At 32.7% G+C, this 19,457-nt stretch overlaps 2 protein-coding genes across 7 annotated transcripts; both read left to right on the forward strand.

The window, feature by feature from the left end:
• Window positions 1-169: 169 nt before the first annotated feature.
• Window positions 170-18,724, forward strand: LOC143145017 (UNC93-like protein MFSD11). Of its 4 annotated transcripts, XM_076307977.1 has the most exons (3): window positions 14,830-15,005; window positions 15,145-15,375; window positions 16,692-18,724. In XM_076307977.1, exons 2-3 carry the CDS (start codon window positions 15,205-15,207, stop codon window positions 17,967-17,969), a joined length of 1,449 nt encoding a protein of 482 aa, XP_076164092.1. In that variant the 5' UTR covers window positions 14,830-15,005; window positions 15,145-15,204; the 3' UTR covers window positions 17,970-18,724. The 4 variants fall into 4 exon arrangements, 3 of the variants coding, with proteins under 3 accessions (XP_076164095.1, XP_076164092.1, XP_076164091.1); XR_012991579.1 differs by lacking the exons at window positions 14,830-15,005; window positions 15,145-15,375; window positions 16,692-18,724 and adding exons at window positions 170-934; window positions 1,361-1,593; XM_076307980.1 differs by lacking the exons at window positions 14,830-15,005; window positions 15,145-15,375 and adding an exon at window positions 173-934.
• On the forward strand, window positions 4,805-9,024 carry LOC143145019 (uncharacterized). 3 transcript variants are annotated; one of them, XM_076307989.1, is made up of 3 exons: window positions 6,047-7,377; window positions 7,519-7,599; window positions 7,708-9,024. In XM_076307989.1, exons 2-3 carry the CDS (start codon window positions 7,587-7,589, stop codon window positions 8,004-8,006), a joined length of 312 nt encoding a protein of 103 aa, XP_076164104.1. In that variant the 5' UTR covers window positions 6,047-7,377; window positions 7,519-7,586; the 3' UTR covers window positions 8,007-9,024. The 3 variants fall into 3 exon arrangements, 2 of the variants coding, with proteins under 2 accessions (XP_076164104.1, XP_076164103.1); XR_012991585.1 differs by lacking the exons at window positions 6,047-7,377; window positions 7,519-7,599 and adding an exon at window positions 4,805-5,930 and having other exon boundaries at window positions 7,708-7,845; XM_076307988.1 differs by lacking the exon at window positions 6,047-7,377 and having other exon boundaries at window positions 7,580-7,599; window positions 7,658-9,024.
• Window positions 18,725-19,457: the final 733 nt, after the last annotated feature.

The raw sequence follows: 19,457 nt of genomic DNA on the forward strand, positions 1-19,457 counted from the left end.
TTTTACGTATTTTAAAGAAAAATGATCATACTTTCTGATAATATGTATAAATTTTAATAAATATTGTTTGCAATTTGTAGTACTTGATAAACATTGGAAAACTATATAATTTGATACAATCTTTTTTAAAGACGAATTTTACCCCCTGAATACTTATCTTGATAGAAGTGGTTTAAAGCGCTATAAAGTAAAAAGTCCAAGCTTTAAGATAGTCTTTTATTCATTAAATTTGGACAAATTTATTACATGATAGCTTTTCGGTGCTAATATTCAACTGTTGAACGGTCAGTCAATCAAATTATCAATCCGCAAATCGGACTTCAGAATCTTTCAAGAACAACAAAGAAAGCCTCACACTTTTCTTCTTTCTCGGCTTGTCAAAGCTGCCATAGTGTTAACTCATACATGAAGCTCTTCATTAGTGTGAAGTGGTGGGGGAAATTCAATATGGCATTTGTAGCTCAAAATGCGCGATTTTACCACTGTGCTTCAGTATTTCGAGAATGGAAAAGAAAGCTTTTACATTTGCCTTCTCTCTCAATTTCAAGAAACTATCCGAAGTGTAGAACTCACAGATTTTACATTCGTGCATTACTGTGTGTAGTGGTGGGGAAAATTCAATATGGCTCCGGATAAGTCGCGATGCTTCATCTGGTATCTATGTCTGGTATCAGTGGAATCATCATTTGAGATTTTCTCTTTTGCTCGTATAGTTACCATCTGTTTATGAAAAATATAATATTTTGAATAGTGTAATTTAAACGTGCGCGTTAAAGACAATTCTGGAACGTTACTTTCTATTTTGTTTTTTGTTTAAAATATTTTATTTAACGTACTCAGCATGACGATAGATAGAAATGTAGTAAATGTGTTAATACTGAGTTTGGGCTTCATGCTGGTATTTACAGCATTTCAGACGATGGGTAATATTGAGGTGAGTGCGAGGGAAACATTGACATGTTTTTTTACGTTTATATTATGATTTCAATAACTTCGCAGATAAGTAGAGAATCGAAAAATATTGAACCCCTGTTTGGCAGTTTACATACATACTTAATAGTTAATAGTTAAATATTTTAAATAGAGAGGTATTACATTTTTTGTTTTTTTTAATATGCATATATTATGTGATTTAACATTTAATGAATTTCAATGAAAACGATGATTATAAGAAAATAAAAATTGAATATACTATTACATGTAGATAATATTTAGTTGTTTATTTGTTCAGTTATATACTAGTAGTTTATGTATTGTACTTTATATTCCATTTATATATTGAGAATTAAATTATTAACATATAACATAATAATTATCTAAGCTCATTACAGTAAATTTTAAGCTTAATACTTTGTTTCAGAACATGTACTAATGTCAAAGCAACACCTACAGAAGAAAGATAAATTTAATAGAAAATACTCGCATATTGGAAATGTACTAAAAGTACATTGTTTTCATTAATTTTAGTACATATTTCTACAAAATTAATTAAAACATGCACTTGTTAATTGTTTTTGTACGTGCCCTGAAATTATTAATGTATTCAATTTAATAAGTATTATTAAAATTTAAATAAAACACTATTGGAATTAATTAGATAAAATTAATTTATATTAAGTATTCCTATATGTACTTTACATATTATACAGTTATTATGCATATTATTAAAAATAATAGTGTGAATTTATTTTCCACTACAGCAGAACATAGGTTGTATCTAATTATAATTAAAAAGGTGAACATGCAGCTGTTGAAGATTAAGTTGAGAACATCTGCAATTTCTGCAAGCTACATAAGAGTAATTTTTTAAATTAGTTTATAATGCAAAAAGAAATAAGTATTATTCACAAAATTATGGTCTATCCTTACTGAAAAAATGTCATCTTTATACCAATTTCATTGTGTATTTTCATCTCTATACCAGAAAAGATGACGGGAAAGAATTTTTTCTATCCAATAGTATTTGAGTTAGCAAATAAAACTCTATATTTTATGTTTTTGCACTTCATTAAATATTCTGTACAAATGTATTGAAAGTTTTCTGTACTTAGGTAATCATAAATAATTAACTGTTTTGCATTTCTTGGTCCTCAAAGTGACATGCATTTATTGTAATAAAATTTGATAATGTAATTCATGTCTGTTGCTTTAAGAGCCAAGAAATTCACACAATTGTTATTTAATCGATTGGATATCAGAGAGCAAATAAATTAAAATCCTTTTTATCTTAAAATAATTAAATTCAAAACACATTTTTTATTATTTTTATTTTAAAAAAACTGAATATGCACAATAAAATATGACTAGTATACAAATTATGTTGAGTTATAATAAAATTAATGATACATATCATACTAACATGCTCAGAGTAATGCATAAATATTTTTGAATTATAAGTTAATAGTTGAAAGAATAGATTAAAAGGATCTTTTTATTTGATGGAAGAGACTAATTATAGACAAATTTCATAAAGTTTTTACAAAAGATTTTCACACTTTATTTCCCCAATCAAAAAGTTTTTCTACTACATAACATTGCTAAATTTACATCTATAGATCATAATCAGGAAAACAGTTGTAAAGACTACTGTCGTACTCTTTCTATTACATAATCTAGACACGGTATCATCTAACTTCTATTTTTTTTAAATTAGAGGCATTCTTTTATTAACATACATTGCGTGTGATAGCTATAAAACCACCCTAAAGTTCTCGATTTTTATAAATTATTGTCAAAATGGTAAAAAAACGAATTATGCCATGTTTGAATGGTATTCAATTCAACTTCATTTCTTATTATTTTAATTGCAATATGTAATAACTGAGTTTTTTTGAGGTGGTTTTATAGAAAAGATTGTCAAAATTTGTTTGTATGGTGGTGTTTATTTGGCTAAACCTTCTTTGTTCATTCAAATATCCTTTCTAAAATGAACGTTATGGAGGTAGAGAGATTAATTTGTATATAATTTTTGTACTCTGTTTTATAATGACCCTATTAATGTAATTATCTATGAAGTGTTTGTTGAACTACCAGTTGAACAATATGTGCTGTTGAAATATTGATTGTTCCTCCAAGTATTTTGATTCTTTGTAATTAACTAATGTGATTTTTTATAGCATTGAAATCTTATAGAGTAATATTTTACTTAAAGATCGAGTTTCTGTTGAACATTCGAATACAATAATTGTAATAATTTTTTTCTTGTGAGAGCATTATTTAAATAGTTGTGTATGATTTAATTTAAAGTTTAATTTAAAAGAATAAATAAATATAGCTTCATATATTAACAATCTGTCTTGTGTATTAAATTTTATAACAATTTTGTAGCTAGTGCAATTTACATAAATATACCATATCAACTAGTACAATTTTTATTGACCACAAGCGAGTTATGCAATAGACAATATATATTATAGCTTTCTCTATAACATTATTTGTATACATTAACAATGATATTGATGTAAATTGTACATTAGTACTTTAAACATTATTATAAAAATAATAATACATATTGACTCTGATTATTTATGATTACTTGGATAAGGGAAATTTCCGAAGTAATTCTCTAGTGTCTTTAACAAGTTATTCTAAATCAAAGGGCATATGCTTCATTGGAACCAGAGAAGCGTGAAATATGACACGAGTTAACGATTATCTTTATCAGAAGCTGCTAGCCGACGTTTAATAATTACAGACTTAATGAAAAAATGAAATTTAAACATTTTTGGATTATTTTCTTTCACAATCGTTACTGACAAATTATAGAAACGATTTATTGGTTATACAGGCAACTCTTGTACAATACGATTAATTCATATGGTTCAATAAAATTCGAAAGAATATCTTACGAATCAGGAGTATTGTATACTATTATTGTAAAATACAATAACAGAAACACGTGTAATACATCCTAATTCTAAAATCACTAGTCGGCCCCGGGTAGAGCCTTATATCAATGTTCTTAATCAATTCTTATTCTCTTTGAATCTTTCAACTATGGAACCGCCCTAAATAACAATGTTAACATACATGTGTGTGTGTGATTCCATGCTAAATTTATTATTTCGATCGATGTCAGAAATTTTAGCGAAATTGAAATATTATGTAGTCCACATGAAAGCTCCTTTCTATGAATAGAGTTTTGTCAAATTAACGTCTCAATAAACTGTAAAGAGGGCTGTTCTGATTCAGGTAAGCAAGTTGCGTGATTTACTATTATGATCGAGGTACTATTCACACCCGAACCCTCGCTCGTTTACCCGACACAGGGCGCACCACTGTTTTTAACAGCTCATTGTGTATACAAAAAGTGTTCAATTTATCATGGAATAAGTTAAAAGTTAACAGTTTCATCCAATCTTTAATTTTCATAGTATGACATTCTGCTCGTCCAACATGCTTCCAGAGCTTGCATATTTTTGGAAGGAATGATCCCCAATCCGAAAATTCATAAAATTTTAAAGTATTAGGAATACATATATAGGTCATATGTGGATATGTATTACACAATTTTGTTTTTACTTATATTCACTTTAAAGGGTCAAGATTCAAATATTCAATTATTTTTATATTATTTTTATAACTCGCAAACTGCATAAAATAAAAGAAGTTTTTAGACAAAAGTTACGTTTAAGCGATTGAAAAAATATTATAAACAAAAATTGATATTTTATAAAAAAAATTTTATTTTTCACGTGGAATCTTAATCAATGGTCCAAATAGTTCAAATAATAATAGTATTGTAAATATTTCAATATGCAGATTAAGTGATATACTGTTTTGTAATGTGAACTGTGTACAGTAGCGAATATAGACTGCATAACTACTATTTTAACGGTTTTTGATCCTTGTAGAGCAAAACTGCGGTTGAAATGTATTAGGTTGGCGGAAAAGTTTTTTCGCATTTTAAACATAAGATTAATATCATGAGTACGCGATGAAGGGTATTAAAAGTACTTCTTTTATATCTGTTGGGACTGTGCGTATTCCTTTGGGTGAGTGAGGAAAGCGGAAGTTGCAACCATTAAGGACTGTAGAGCTGCTTTCGAAACTCACTCATCTGGTGTCCATTCCGCTAGAAAATTGTATTGCAAGGGACTTCTAAGCTGAAGAGGTTCAGAATGGCTCCAGAACACAGAACAAATGTATAAACAAAGGAACGATTGCCAGGATTCCTCGTCAGGTCCTCGTTGGCCAAACAATGAGACGCGGCGGTCAAGTGCTGTGCAAATAACCAGCCAGGACTTCGAACACGACAGCAGCTGGTTGCACGCAGGCAATACAACACAGTGCAACCCACGCGGGCTTGTTGCCGTTGAGGTTTGCAACGACACCAAGTACGCACTTCCTTTACCTCGAAGCTGCGACCAGACACCGTTACCAGTCTTCAGATTCGACGCCAAGGGGCAAGGTCGACTGAGGAGAACACGGGCGAATTCCCAACTCAACCGAACACCGTTATATCGGTACATCTAATCTTCGCTTTCTTATATATCCATCAAATTATTTATAAATATTAATTTACTTAGTGCTTAAACTCGGTAACTGCAATTCAGTGTCTCGATCGACCATTCCAAACGTCGTCGAGGCACAAACATTGGTCCTTCGAGCCGGACACAAAATAAGAAAGCGATTGAAGTGAACTTGAACTGTGAGTGAAACTGAACTGTGATAATTCAGCGGACTCTGAATTACCAAAACAAGTGACTTAAACAGTGAACAGGAACTTTGGTGATCGGTGCAACATTGAAGCACATCTCAACAGCATTATCTGTAATTGGACTTGGGAATTGATCTTGCGAAATTCAACTCCATACCATTTGGATTTCGCATATGCAGGCTGCGAAGCGGGCAACCTATTGAACGGCATAGGTGCACGTTGTCACGGCAACTCAACTGCATCAGTTCATACTTCCCTTTCAACACAAACGGTGAGTTCCCATTCACTTCTATCCTTTAAATATATTCAATCTGTACTGAATACTGTGTAAAATGGACAACTTAAGGAGAAGGAGAGCAGCAATTAAAAGGGCTGTAACGCGTTTCTCAAACACAATAAAAGCATGTAACGGGGATTCCGATATCGAGGAAATTCGCATCCAAATGTACCGATAATTGGGATGCGATGATAATCTATTTATTAGGATCAAAATTAAATGCAACTGCGAAACGTGAATGGGAAAAGACGCTGATGGTTCATTTGACTTCTAAGCGAACGTTAAAGGGCATGATTAAATTATTAGAAGAACACTCTATGTATCTATTTAAAATGAACGCTAATAAGGCCTTTGGTAACGAAATTAGGGAAATTAAGCCTACAAAAAATTATAATTCAGCACCAAGGGAACGCGTAAGATCATACACGGTAATGGTAAAACCTATGCAAAGAAGCGCACGCATTGCATGCGTGTGAAGAGTTTGGGCGATTAAATGTTCCAGCGCGAGTACGGAAAGTAAGAATTGTAGATTTGTTTCAATTGCCTATCGGGCGGTCATCGTAACAAGGATTGCACCTTTTGGCTCGTGTTGAAAATGCAGTAAGAAGCACAATACCCTTCTGCACTTGGACCCAATCATGCCGCGACCACAGACCTCAATACCGCGGGACCCCATAAAGATTGAAGGCGACTCCACATTAAGAAAACATTGACCCGTTCCTGCACAAATTACGCAGAGTAATTACCTGGCTCCTCGCGCCTCCCGGTCTAATTTGGCTTACGTGCTATTGGGCACGGCCACTGTACGTATACTTGTAAAGGGCAGACAGCATGAATGCAGACCGCTCTTAAACTCATGCTCACAACTGCATATAATGTACGTACGATTTATGGAGGCGTTTGGGCCTGGTTCGTACAAAATTAGAAGTCACATTCACGGGCATTGAACAAGGATTGCAACCCGTTCCTTATCAAACCACGGTCGAACTACGCTCACGTACCATCGATTTTTCGGAAAAATTAACTTGCATAGTTTTGGATAAAATAAGCGACAATCTGCCAAGCACACACGTATGTCAGAAATTAACATTTCAAGGAAAATCGAATTAGCCGATCCCCATTATGATCGCTCCCGTCCTATCAATTTACTAATAGGTGCCGCACTCTTCTACCGATTGTTAGACGTCGGGCAAATAAAATTGAAAGACGATCAACCAATTTTACAGAAGACCCTTCTCGGATGGATTGTAACGAGTGAAATGCACTTTCAATCCCAGGACCCAAGGGCTTCGTGCCACAAACCTCCTTGCAAAGGGAGTACAAGAGAACGTATTTGTCAAAGAAATTTCGGACATAAGAAGAAGATATCCGATACCAAGAAATAGTACACTTAACCAGTTAAATCCATTTTTGGACTCCGAAGGACTATTACGCGTTGACGGTAGGTTGCACGATGCACACATATCATACATCGAGGAACACTCGAACATTTTGCCCAATCACAAATTTACACATTTGCAAATGAAACACGAACTTCGTAAGAGCTAAAAATGAATTGGTTGAGCTAAAACGCATTTTGCAGGACTTTTTATCAAGGAACCAAATAAGGTGGCATTTAATACCGCCTCGGGCCCCGCATTTCGGGGGGTTATGGGAGAATGCAGTGAGTATGAAGAACTTTACACAGTATTAGTGCAGGTTGAAGCATGCTTAAATTCCAGGCCTCTATCCCTTCTCTCAAACGACCCCAATGATCTGATTCCCTTGACAGCTGCCCACTTCCTTATTGGGGGCTCATTGACGGCTTTACCGCAACAAGACCTGAGAGGGGTCAACATGCACCGTCTGAACCGATATCAGCATCTTCAGCAAATGCTACAGCACTTTTGGGTACGATGGCAGCGGGAGTACCTGCCCCAACTCCAGAGACGGCGAAAATGGACCAAAGGTAAGAATACCGTCAGTCCAGGAATGATGGTGCTTATCCAGGAGGACAGCTTCCTCCCTTGCAGTGGCCTTTGGGACGCATCATCGGATTATATCCAGGAAGGGACGGAATCACACGAGTAGTTACGCTACGAACTGCACGGGGCGAAGTCAAAAGGCCTCTATCTAAAATATGCATTTTGTCGATCGAAGAGAATGTTGATAAAGTTGAAGAAGAGCCGCAAATTGAACCGAACTCTACCAATTAATTAGATCTCCAGAATTCAAGGACTGTAGTACTAAATAATCAATATTATATTAATTACTATTATTCGTTATTATTCGAAAGTTACCATAAGTAAATAAACTATATTTACAGGATATTTACAGGAATATTTGAAGATTAATTTCAACCCTTTAAAGTGAAACTAAAGAAAACAAAAAATTGCATAATACATATCTAAATATGACCTATATATTGCCAAAGTTTTAGAATTTTTGAATTTTCATATTGGGGAACATCCCTTGTTAATCCAATATCTGCAACATCACTTACTCTAGGGGTGTCGTTATCTTCACAAAATTTATTTTCACTTGAAATATTATTTAGTATATCTGATAAGTCCTCAAACAATAGTTCATTTTGATTTTCTTTTTTTTTCTCGATTTTAATGAGACATAAAACCAAGTAAAAACGAGATATGTATCTTGTAACTCGGTCTTAACGTTCGGTTTGTTGTGCATGAGATATCTCGAAACCCGTACGTAATGTATTAAACCGATAGAACGTACGAAAATTCTACATATGCGAACCTCACTCATTCTCATTTTCCCGGATTTGCTTTTCTTCATCCTCATTTGCTCTCACCCTTTCTCACCGTTTCTCCTTTTCTTTGATTCCTGACTACTGTTGTCGGCAAAATGAAAAGGCGTTGTTGACGAAATGAATAGGTGACCGAGTCGTTCGTGTTGCACACACTGTAACACCAGAACACTATAGGTGTTTTGTACACCGTGTGTCATACGTCGCGTTTTCTCCGCCAAAATAGGAACTATGTGTTTTAATGCGGTTTACTACATAAGTCTGGGACATGTTCTGATCAGGGTTGTCGGAAAAAATCCCAAAAAGCAAAAAATGATGTGAGGAGAAATAACGGGTGTACTGGTGTATTGTATTGTTCCCGCAGGGCGGCTATGTTGGAATTATCATGGTGGTCGTTGGAGTGGAGTGCCCTCATATACCTGAAGCGCTGGTACACCAGTATCATAAATTATAGGATAACATAACTAATAGTGTTGGCCTGTGACGTAGTATGAAGACCTCACCATTGTTTAATGGTGGTTATGGTTCCGCATGGAGCGGTCTTAATGGTGGATGGTATCGCAAAGTTAAGGTTCATCGTGTGTATTTCGGAAAATATATGCAAAAAAATGACAATTTTTCGTCCAAATTACACTTCTCGAATACAAATAGCTGCCATTTTGACAATTTTCGTAAAAAATAAAATTGTTTCAACGTCAATCTCTAGAGAATATATTATAGTATCTAGCATTTTTCTCGAACTCATCTCGTTTGACTGGAATCATGCACATGGATAAGCCATCTCGAAAAAAGATCATCGAAAGTGATGACGTCACAAACGCAAACGAGGATTATTTTTAAAAATTACTGCTGCTTTTTATAGTTCATACTATTGTAAATTAAATGACAAAAACTTATATCAACCAAATGTTTACTTCCGCTTTGGTGTTTATTTATAATATGTACTATTTTTTAACGCGTCAAAGCGTCTTGCCCCCTTAAACAGGGAGAATTATATTTCAAAAGTATGGAAAGGAAAAGAAAAATATTTCGAACAAAAATTTGTTTAATGTTTTACTTAATGAATATCTAGAATTTGTTTTAAATTGGTCAGTTTATTAACTACCTTTTATACAGTTTAATCGGTGGCTGGAATCGAAATTGCATTTTCATTTGTACGTGACTCCCAGTTACATTTTCGCTGCTCAATTAATTATCTTGTATTGTGTACAAATGATTTCACGTATGTAAATACTACAAGTGTACATTTAGTGCTGTAATTACTTTAAACATTTGTAAAGACTGTAAGTGAAATATATGTTTAATGATTGTGCATGAATTTAAAAATTGCAGAAAGAAACATTTTTCGACTAATCAATATATTATTAAAGAAAGATTCATTAAATTCTAATTGGAGGGTTTCTTCTACTTATCTTGGTTAACTCAATGCGAGGACAATATTTTTGTAACCAAATGTCTACCGTGCAAGAAGACATTAAAAATAGGCAAGAGTGGCCTGCAGAGGGACACTATTTCTACTGTACGTCAACTTCATCCGAAACTATATGAATTGAATTACATTATATAATATTATCAGATAACACAGGCAAAAGCGTTAGTAATAATTAGTATTTATTTCAATTTTTTCTATTTTTGTGTATATTTGTATGTATATTACATGTATAATGTTAAATATATTTTTATGTATATTGAATGTAGATATTTGTATATACTCTTGTGTGTTTTTGTGTAAGTTTAGTTATACATTTTGGCGTATATTTCTGTATATATTTTTATAAATGTTTGATGTATATTGTTATTTTGTATTTTCTTCTACGTTTAACCAATATTAGAAATTGAAATTCATATCATTAAAAGATATGAATTCGCCATTCAAATTTTTCTACAGGAGAAACTATCCTAACACTGCAACAATACAATGAAATAGAACTTATGGTCCATTCGTTATTTCGTCCCTCACCACTATTTTGCTGCAGTATGAGCCACATTAATTGTATCAAGTTCCTAGGTTATTCGTTACCCCTACCTCTGACACGCTACAAGAGCGCCATCTGTCGAAACACGCCCATAGAGTCCTGACCCAAAGTTCTATCTGGTCCCGAGGGATAATTATATATTTTATTGTACTCTGTATTTAGTAAATTTGATACAACCTCTGATCCATGAAAATTTTACAATGTTTTCAAATAATTTACGTATATTTTACTGTTTAGATAACACATCCTTTAATTCGTATCCTTTTGAAAGAAGTTGGAGAATTTTCGTCTTTATAATATATAAGGATACGTTTAATTTACAATAGCATGATTCCTACTTAAAAACCGACCAAATCCCTCTGCTCCATGAATTTGATTCTAATTTTTGTAAATTTGTAAAACTATGTGATTATCATCGATTCCTGTTGTAAATTTTCCCCTAAGTTTATAGGGGGCGGAACAAAAGAGAGTAAAACTACCGCCCAGCAAAAGTCGAAATAAATTAATAATTTTTGCATGATTGAACATATTTTAATGAAACTTTCACTACAAAATATAAAAAATTTACTGTTTTCAGTTTTTTTTTTTTTAAATTATAGTTATATTCATTTTTTCGAGCGTTAATCAAAAACTATCTCAATTATACCTTGTCTAAATTTCTTTCAAATGACATAAGTCGAATTGAGGGAAATGTTTGGGTTACGAGTTATAGCGTTTAAGGGGCCATTCTCATGTGAGACGTCAAAAAAATTAATTTATTTTTAATTTTATTTTTTGAAAGTATATACATATTATTTAAGAATATATTATTAAGTTTTGAAGGATACATTTCAAGTATTGTTGGTTGTAGAAGGTTTTTTTTGTAAAACCCTCCTGGTGTTTATCGTTTGTAAAAAAGGAATGCGTTTTGTATGAAAAGAGACGCGTTTTGAAGAGCCAAAAAAATAAAAAAATAACTTTTACAGATATAAAAAGGTAAAAAAATAACTGAAAGTGAAGATAAAAGAAACACCAAGAAAAAAAAACACGATAATAATTTCATTCATTAATTGACAGAAGATTTGTCAACCTGTTACGGATTAGCTATATGTTGACATTACAATTCTGTTGAAAAAATGAGAAAAACTATGTGGATAACGTATTACCATAAGATTTTCACCAACCAAGAATCCCAACACACGTACTGTGTGTTGGGATTGAATTTATCAGGATTGAATTCTGGTTGTAAATGGTGACAGAGAAAGACTGCAGGATTACTGAACATGCATAAATATTCTCACCCTCTGGACAATGATATAAGAAATTTTAAAATCCATGCATGAAGAACTATCGTTCGACAATTTATTACAAGGAAAGTTTCAATTCGTGTCTTTAAAATTGATAACGAGACACTTATTTTGCGGAAAAGATTTTTTTAATTTCTACTTATTGTGCAGCTTGTGTTTTCTATGAATCCTTTTAAACCTTACTAAAAATAATGAGCAATATGGTCGTGAAAATTGGCCCACAAGCTATAAAATTTGAAAAGAACAGGACAAGGAACGTGTACTCACCGTCAACTACTGCAGCTCTGATGCTTCAAAGGAGACTAGAATAGTTCGTGGGAATGAAAGAATAGAGCCGAAGAAATTCTGTATAGAGCTGGAATTGATCAGTATTGTAAGTAATGATTTTTTTAAATTCAAAGTTTTAAATGCCTTTTCCTCGAAGCGTAATTGTTTTAACGGGTGGCGATAAAATCTCAAAAACTTTACGTTTAATTGTTCTGAAATTTTTACAGGTTGTTTCACATACTAATGGCTTTCATCGGAATCAAAATCATATTTTTGTAGTATTATTTTTTAAAATTAAAATATTGCAAAAAAAAAAAAATGACAAAACTTTGGAAATTTGTAACTTAAGCTTACGCTATTTTTCCAATTTTTAACACAAATTAAGTATTTTTATTCACACGATAATTGTAAACTTATCAAATAAAAATCTTTTTCATTTTTTGTTTTAATCAACTCCAAGAACTGCAATCATCTATGCCGGTGTTTAAACATGTGTTTCCTGCGGATGTGATAATAACATGAAAAGATAACAATAAAAATGATTGAGAAAATTATTTTGTATTTCAAAAGGATAATTGAATAAACTGCGAAAATGAATAATAGCGTTGAGACGTAACATTTACTTAAAAACAAATTTATTAAAATGGTTAAATTTTGCAACAGTTACATGAGAATAACCCCTTAAATCGCAATATATTCACATTTGTGCTATTGATGTTGGTGCGAATATCTGAATGTAAAAATAGTGCCACAATTATTTTTAACATATTTCGTACAGTACCTGTGATGTTTCTAACCAGAAACTAGTAAAAATCATGCGTTAAAAAGATCTGAAAATAAAATTATCTTCAAATATTTGTTTCACAGCGATTTGAAAAAATGGCGATTTAAAAATTTGCAGGTGTGCGATATTCAAATTTCGTCCGAATTCTAAGAACCATGTTGGAGCCAGTATATGGGTATAGGAATTAACAGTTCTTGTACCATAATCACACTGACCGTAGTACGATGTAATTGATTTAAATGTACCCTATGTAATACCTGCTTTCCTAATATGATTGCTATTGTAATATTATAATAACAAGAGGGATGATTAAAATAAAAACGAGATATGTATTTTAAGTATCTATATTATCTTACAAATTTATGAGGTAGCAATGAATTAAACGATAAAATAATTTTCTATAGAAAAATATAATTAAACATAATAATACTATCTTCTTGTCGAATATTAATACTTTGTATACATTCCTTTTGCTCTGATTACTGCCTTAATATGTCTTGGCATGCTGTCTACAAGATTTCCATTTTGCACTATTTTTGAATATTTCCTCATACAATCATTATGTTCGTTCATAATCGAAGACTATTTCTTGAACCAAATTTGAAATTCATAATTGATCTTTTAAGTAAATCCTATAGCTGCTCTATGGGGTTCAAATTGGTTGACAGTCGATTTCAATTAAAAACTTGAAACCCTGGATTCATTAACCGCTGTTTAGTGCTCTTTGCAGTATGTTTGAGGTCGTTGACGTACATAAAAATCACATCAGGTATAGTTTTATCCCATCTTTCGAAGTTTTTTAATAAACTACTTTTTAAGATTCTTATATACGAGTTAGCAGTTATTGTCCCATCAATTTTTTTATACAATTAACATCTTTGCTGATCATACAATCCCAAATCATAATGTGACTACCTGCAAACTTGACAGTCAGACGAACATGATGCAACTGCAGTTGTTGCCTACAACATCTCCATATTCATTCTCGACCATCCGATTTGAAATAATCAATTTTCGTCTCGTCAGATTATACTATTCTGCTCCAATCAGTTTTCAAAAAATGTTCATTTTTTTTTTATCAATTTTAACCGAAGTTTCCTACGATGCTTAGTGAACAAAGGTTTTTTTTTATTTTTATACGCCCATGCATCCCTATTTCTAAAAGCATGCAACGTATAGTTTCAACACTAATATTAATATTGATGTGTGTACGCATGTGTGTATGCACGCATTATGATCAGTCGCTTTCTAGTAAAAGACAATTCTTTTAAGATCATTTTTATTTGTCAATAAACTGCCCTTCAAATTGTTTGCAATTTCATGATGCAAACTTCTAGATTGCAGTAATTCTTTAATTTCTGCTTTCTTAATTTTATCTATTGGTTTCATAACTATACACAATGACGCATACTGCTTTTTTAAATAATCTTAAATTGGTGGTTTGAAAAGTATCGAAAGAAATATATTTAATAAAATTTTCGAATATAATCTAGAAAAGTGGTCAATCTCCTTGAAACTAAAGTTTATCGCAACAAACTTAGCAACCCGATATAGAAAACAATAACAAAAAAAGAAAAGAAACCATACATAAAATTTTATTTGTTCTTAACTTTACTTTTAAACATAAATAAAAACTTTTTCAATTTTATTTTATCAACAATCTTAAACATACAAAGAGTACTTACCTGAATATTTAAAAATGCTGATTGACTAAAAATTTATCAATATAAATTCAAAACTTACAAAACTGATTAAATGTAATATTGTTCTTATTCCTTGAATAATGCTTGTTCAAATTTACTGAAGCGTACATAAAAAGAGCAACAAACTAAAGAGATTAGAATTTACAAAAACCTACCGACTGTTCCGTTATTGGTGGTACAACCGGGTGGAAGGCGATGCCTTATGAAAAAACAAGCCAAAAAGGAAGAATAAAATTTGTTATAACGAAGATTCTTTTTCGAGAAAATCGAGTTTGAAACGTTATCAAATACGCGTGTACTATGTGTAAGTTTCGAGTGGTCGTCCTTCTGGTTTTGCACGTGTTTGCATTTATATGCATGAATAATTTTATCATCTGTTTCCTGTCAATATGTACTATCATTGTCACTGTCGATTTCTATTATTAATCTCTTTTATTCTGTAGCAATGTTACGGTACACGATGCGAGAATACGTCTACATGTTCCTCTATTTAAGAACTTGCAATGGTTGCGCATCGTTGTTGTCCTAATAGACGTATAATTATGAGAGTAGACCAATTATTTCTTCAAAATGGTACATTCTTGTCTGTTTCGAGAAATAGTTTACGCCTTAGTCGAAGAATATGCAATACCGTGGAAAATGAAGTTCACGAAACAGTTAATAGTAATCTTGGCGTAAGTATCAGAACCCTTTTCAGACTTTATGATGTTGGTACAACAATTCATCGTATATTGTATGAGCATGTAATGAACGCTTATTATATGCAATGAGTGCAAGCTTTTGTGCCTCGTGATTATGTTCTACGAACGGTATACTACCACTGGCTTCCAGAAGAGACAACTAATAATCAAAATCTCTCGTTGCACATTTTCTGGACGGATGAGGCAAAATTTATACGCAATAGAACTTCCATTGTACATAATTCTTATTGATGATCGAATGAAAATCCTTGTGTTATTACACGAAGTCGTTCTTAGAAAAATGAAACAATTTCTATGCCAAGAAACATTTAGCACACGCATGCTTGATAAATTTTCAAAGTTCACTTTCTCGAAAACGAAGCTTCGTATGAAACTAATATGAAAAATGAAAAATACGTTTGAAAAATACTACAAAATACTGATTTGACAAAGAACGTACAAAAGTTCAACATTTACATTATTCTTATATGTATCATAATTCATTATTAAAACGTAATGATACGTATTTAAGAAATAATAATTTTTTTTATTACAATGATAAACTATTACAATCTTTAAATGTCGGTAAGATGTTCTCAGAAAATAGTTCTGTCGTTTCACGGTGAATTGTATGACAGATTGTATATAGAAACGACAACCAGAAATATACCATAAAGGAGAAAAGCTAGCGTGAACTGAGCAACAATAAGAGCGATTAGTTGAACGTCGAAATGTTGTTTTTACGATTTCCTTTCTTGTTACGACTTTATACGCGAATATGTACGAGGTATCGTGTATGGTGAATAGAATCACACTAATAAAAGCGTTGAAGTGTGCTGGTCTTTATCAATATGTAACACTTACCGATATATAATACTTCGGACGAAACTGAACAACGCTCGTACCGATAATAAAGCAGCGATGTTTTCGATTCAGAATGATCTGCGAATATATTGACAAAAATGATTTTGAAAATAATAGGACCTATTTGCAATATTAAAAAAAAAAATGATTCTCGTTGCAAATTTTATCTTTTCACAAAAATATGTAGCTTTTCCATAACGCGAGAAATGTTTATAAGTCACCGATAAAAATGGAACCAGAATCATTTTAACTGATCGGATATATAAAAAAATAAACGTAGCAAATTGAATGTAATTTACAGACGTATTTATACGTCCTTTACAAATGATTGTCCACTTGTGGAGGATGTAGCATACGCTCTTAGCAACGAAAGGTTTAAAAAGAAATAATTTAACAGTAAATTCTACTGATACGGTATATTACATTACGGTTTATTTTTTTTGCAGAAAACCGTGCTGCAAAGTATTAGAACGGAAAATCCAAATTTCACCGGCGAGGCCTATACTAGCTTAGCGGTAATTTATGCCGTCTTTGCCACTTGCAACTGGTTAGCACCATCGTACATCTCCGTGACAGGGCCACGAGTTGCTATATTTACCGGCGGTTGCTGCTACGTCTTTTTCATAGGATCTTTCTTCTGGCCAGAAAATGTCTTATTATACGGTGCATCGTGTATTCTAGGTCTTGGAGCCGCTTTAATATGGACAGGACATGGACAGTACTTAACCGAAAGTAGTAACTCCGAGACAATGTCCAGAAATGCAGGCATATTTTGGGCAATTTTTCAAACTTCGATGTTCATTGGCAATATTTTTGTCTACTTTATGTTTGTTGATTCGGAAATTAATGCCCCAACAAGAAGAATTGTCTTCGGTGTGCTCACTGGTTTAGCAATTGCTGGTGTATCTGTTCTGGCTCTTTTAAGGAGGGTATCTCAGAAGCTAATATTGGATGAAGCCGAAGGCGTTTCCAGCGCTGATAAAGAACTTCAAATGCCGGAACCCAAAAGAGAGAAACCATTACTAGCCGCTTGGCATGCACTTAGCGATGCATTCGGTCTCTTCGTTACATCAGAGATGCTGTTATTGTCGTTGACATTCGTATACACTGGTCTTGTATTAACATTTTACTCGGGGGTCTACTCGTCGTGTATTGGATTTACAACGGCGCTTGGTACACCGCGTAAGAGCTTAGTTGGTCTTTCTGGAATATTCATTGGAATTGGAGAAGTCTTTGGAGGGGCTCTCTTTGGTATTTTTGCATCGAAGGTGTCTCATATATGCGGCGCATGGTCAGTAGTGATCATAGGCTTTTTTGTACATTTATTCGCCTTTATTACTATTTTCTTAAATTTACCAAATGATTCGCCATTTACGGATACCGACAGCATAGGATTTATCAATCCCTCGCCGATTTTGGCAATGGCCGGAAGTTTCGCTCTAGGTTTTGGCGATGCTTGCTTCAATACTCAAGTGTATGCGTTACTAGGATTACTTTTTACAAGAAAGAGCGCTCCAGCTTTCGCTCTGTTCAAATTTTGTCAATCGGTCGCATCTGCTGTAAGTTTTGCTTACAGTAGCACCGTGAGTCTTTATATACAGCTTCTTATATTGACTGTAGCGATTGTCGTCGGTACGGTTGCGTTTTGCTTTGTTCAATATCTCATGAGAAAAGAAAGAACTAATACACCATTGGAAAATGATCCAACGATTATCGCAGAATAAGAATTGCAAATTGATATTAATCGATCGAAAAATACTTGATTCACTATGCATAAAATAGAATTTAAAAACAAAATTGTTTTTTGTTCATTGAGAGAGAGATACTGAAGGTAATATTATTTAAAATAATGAAATTATTACTATTGTACATGTGTATTAAATAATGGAAAAAAAAAGAAACAATCGAAACTAAAATAATATAAAATCAATTACATAAATTTAATAACATACTTGTTTTTGTATACATATTCTGTATTCATATTTCTCAATATTACTATCTGTTACATGGGTTTCGTGTGCAGAAAGAAGAGTAAAATATTAATATGAAAAGTACGAGTCGTTCTAGAAGAGTCGTACACGTTTTTGTTAGGAAAATGCCTCTTTGAAGCTTTTCAGTTGGGTAACAGTGTTACATTATTGTCTAATTCTTGGAAATACAATATTGTTCTTAGCAAAATATCACTTTCGGAAATAAAAATCGGTTCACTGCATTAAAATAAATCTACAAAAAAGCGCAGATGTAGTACAGTGCAGAACAAACTACTACTTAACAGTTATTATTTCGGTTTGTAGATGTAGAAAGTGAAAGAATCCACTTTTTAAACCAAATTTTAATTTAATCTACGCGGGACCGAAAAGTAATGCACATATAGTATAGTTCAAGAATAAAACAAAGTAGACGTGTGCGCGTGATAAGGGTTCCCGCTTCTTTTATTCCTCCATTAGCGCGTTAAAGAAATTTACTATTTTTCAAATAGTACGCGTGAAGATGTAAATACGTCGTGCATGCGAACACGCACCTTCCTCTTCTTCCCTCGTCTTATTTCGTACTGGGAGAAATGTATCGAAAGAAAAGATAATTTATGTAAAAAAAAAAATAAACATTCCGTTTTATAGCAAATCCATTGCATTTTTATTTTTATTTTGGTTTCTCATTTTCAAGATATTCGACAGTGTGCATTATTTTTCAGCCTACCTTTACAAGATTACTTCAGGTCAGGCATGAAGAATTGACGACCTGCGAGCCAGTGTGGCCTCTTCTACTTATTTTGCTTGGACCTACAAAAACTATCCATACTTAGTACGCAGAGTCGAGATAATGGAACACGATCTTCAATAGTCGTTTGTTTATTGTGTTAATCTTGTTTTAACGTCATCGATCGACAGAATGGAAGGCAGTAAATACGTAAAAATATTTCTTTATCTCAATATTTTTTTATTCTGGTACTTTTTTTATTCGATGTACTATAAGATGTAATTTGAACATCACTTGTGTCGTCTACGTTTCCTATATTTTTATTCCAATCAATCGTTACTTGTATCAATTTTTACATACTACGTTTTCCGATTGTACCACTTATCGTGTTATTGTGCACTAAGTAGCAGTATTAGAATATATAATAACTTCATTCGTATTTTTATATAAGAATATTAATTACTGCCAATTTTATATAGAACTTGTCCAATGAATGACATATACGCCATTTTATT

The sequence above is a fragment of the Ptiloglossa arizonensis genome, chromosome 3 (assembly GCF_051014685.1).
Source record: "Ptiloglossa arizonensis isolate GNS036 chromosome 3, iyPtiAriz1_principal, whole genome shotgun sequence".
NCBI lineage: Eukaryota > Metazoa > Arthropoda > Insecta > Hymenoptera > Colletidae > Ptiloglossa > Ptiloglossa arizonensis.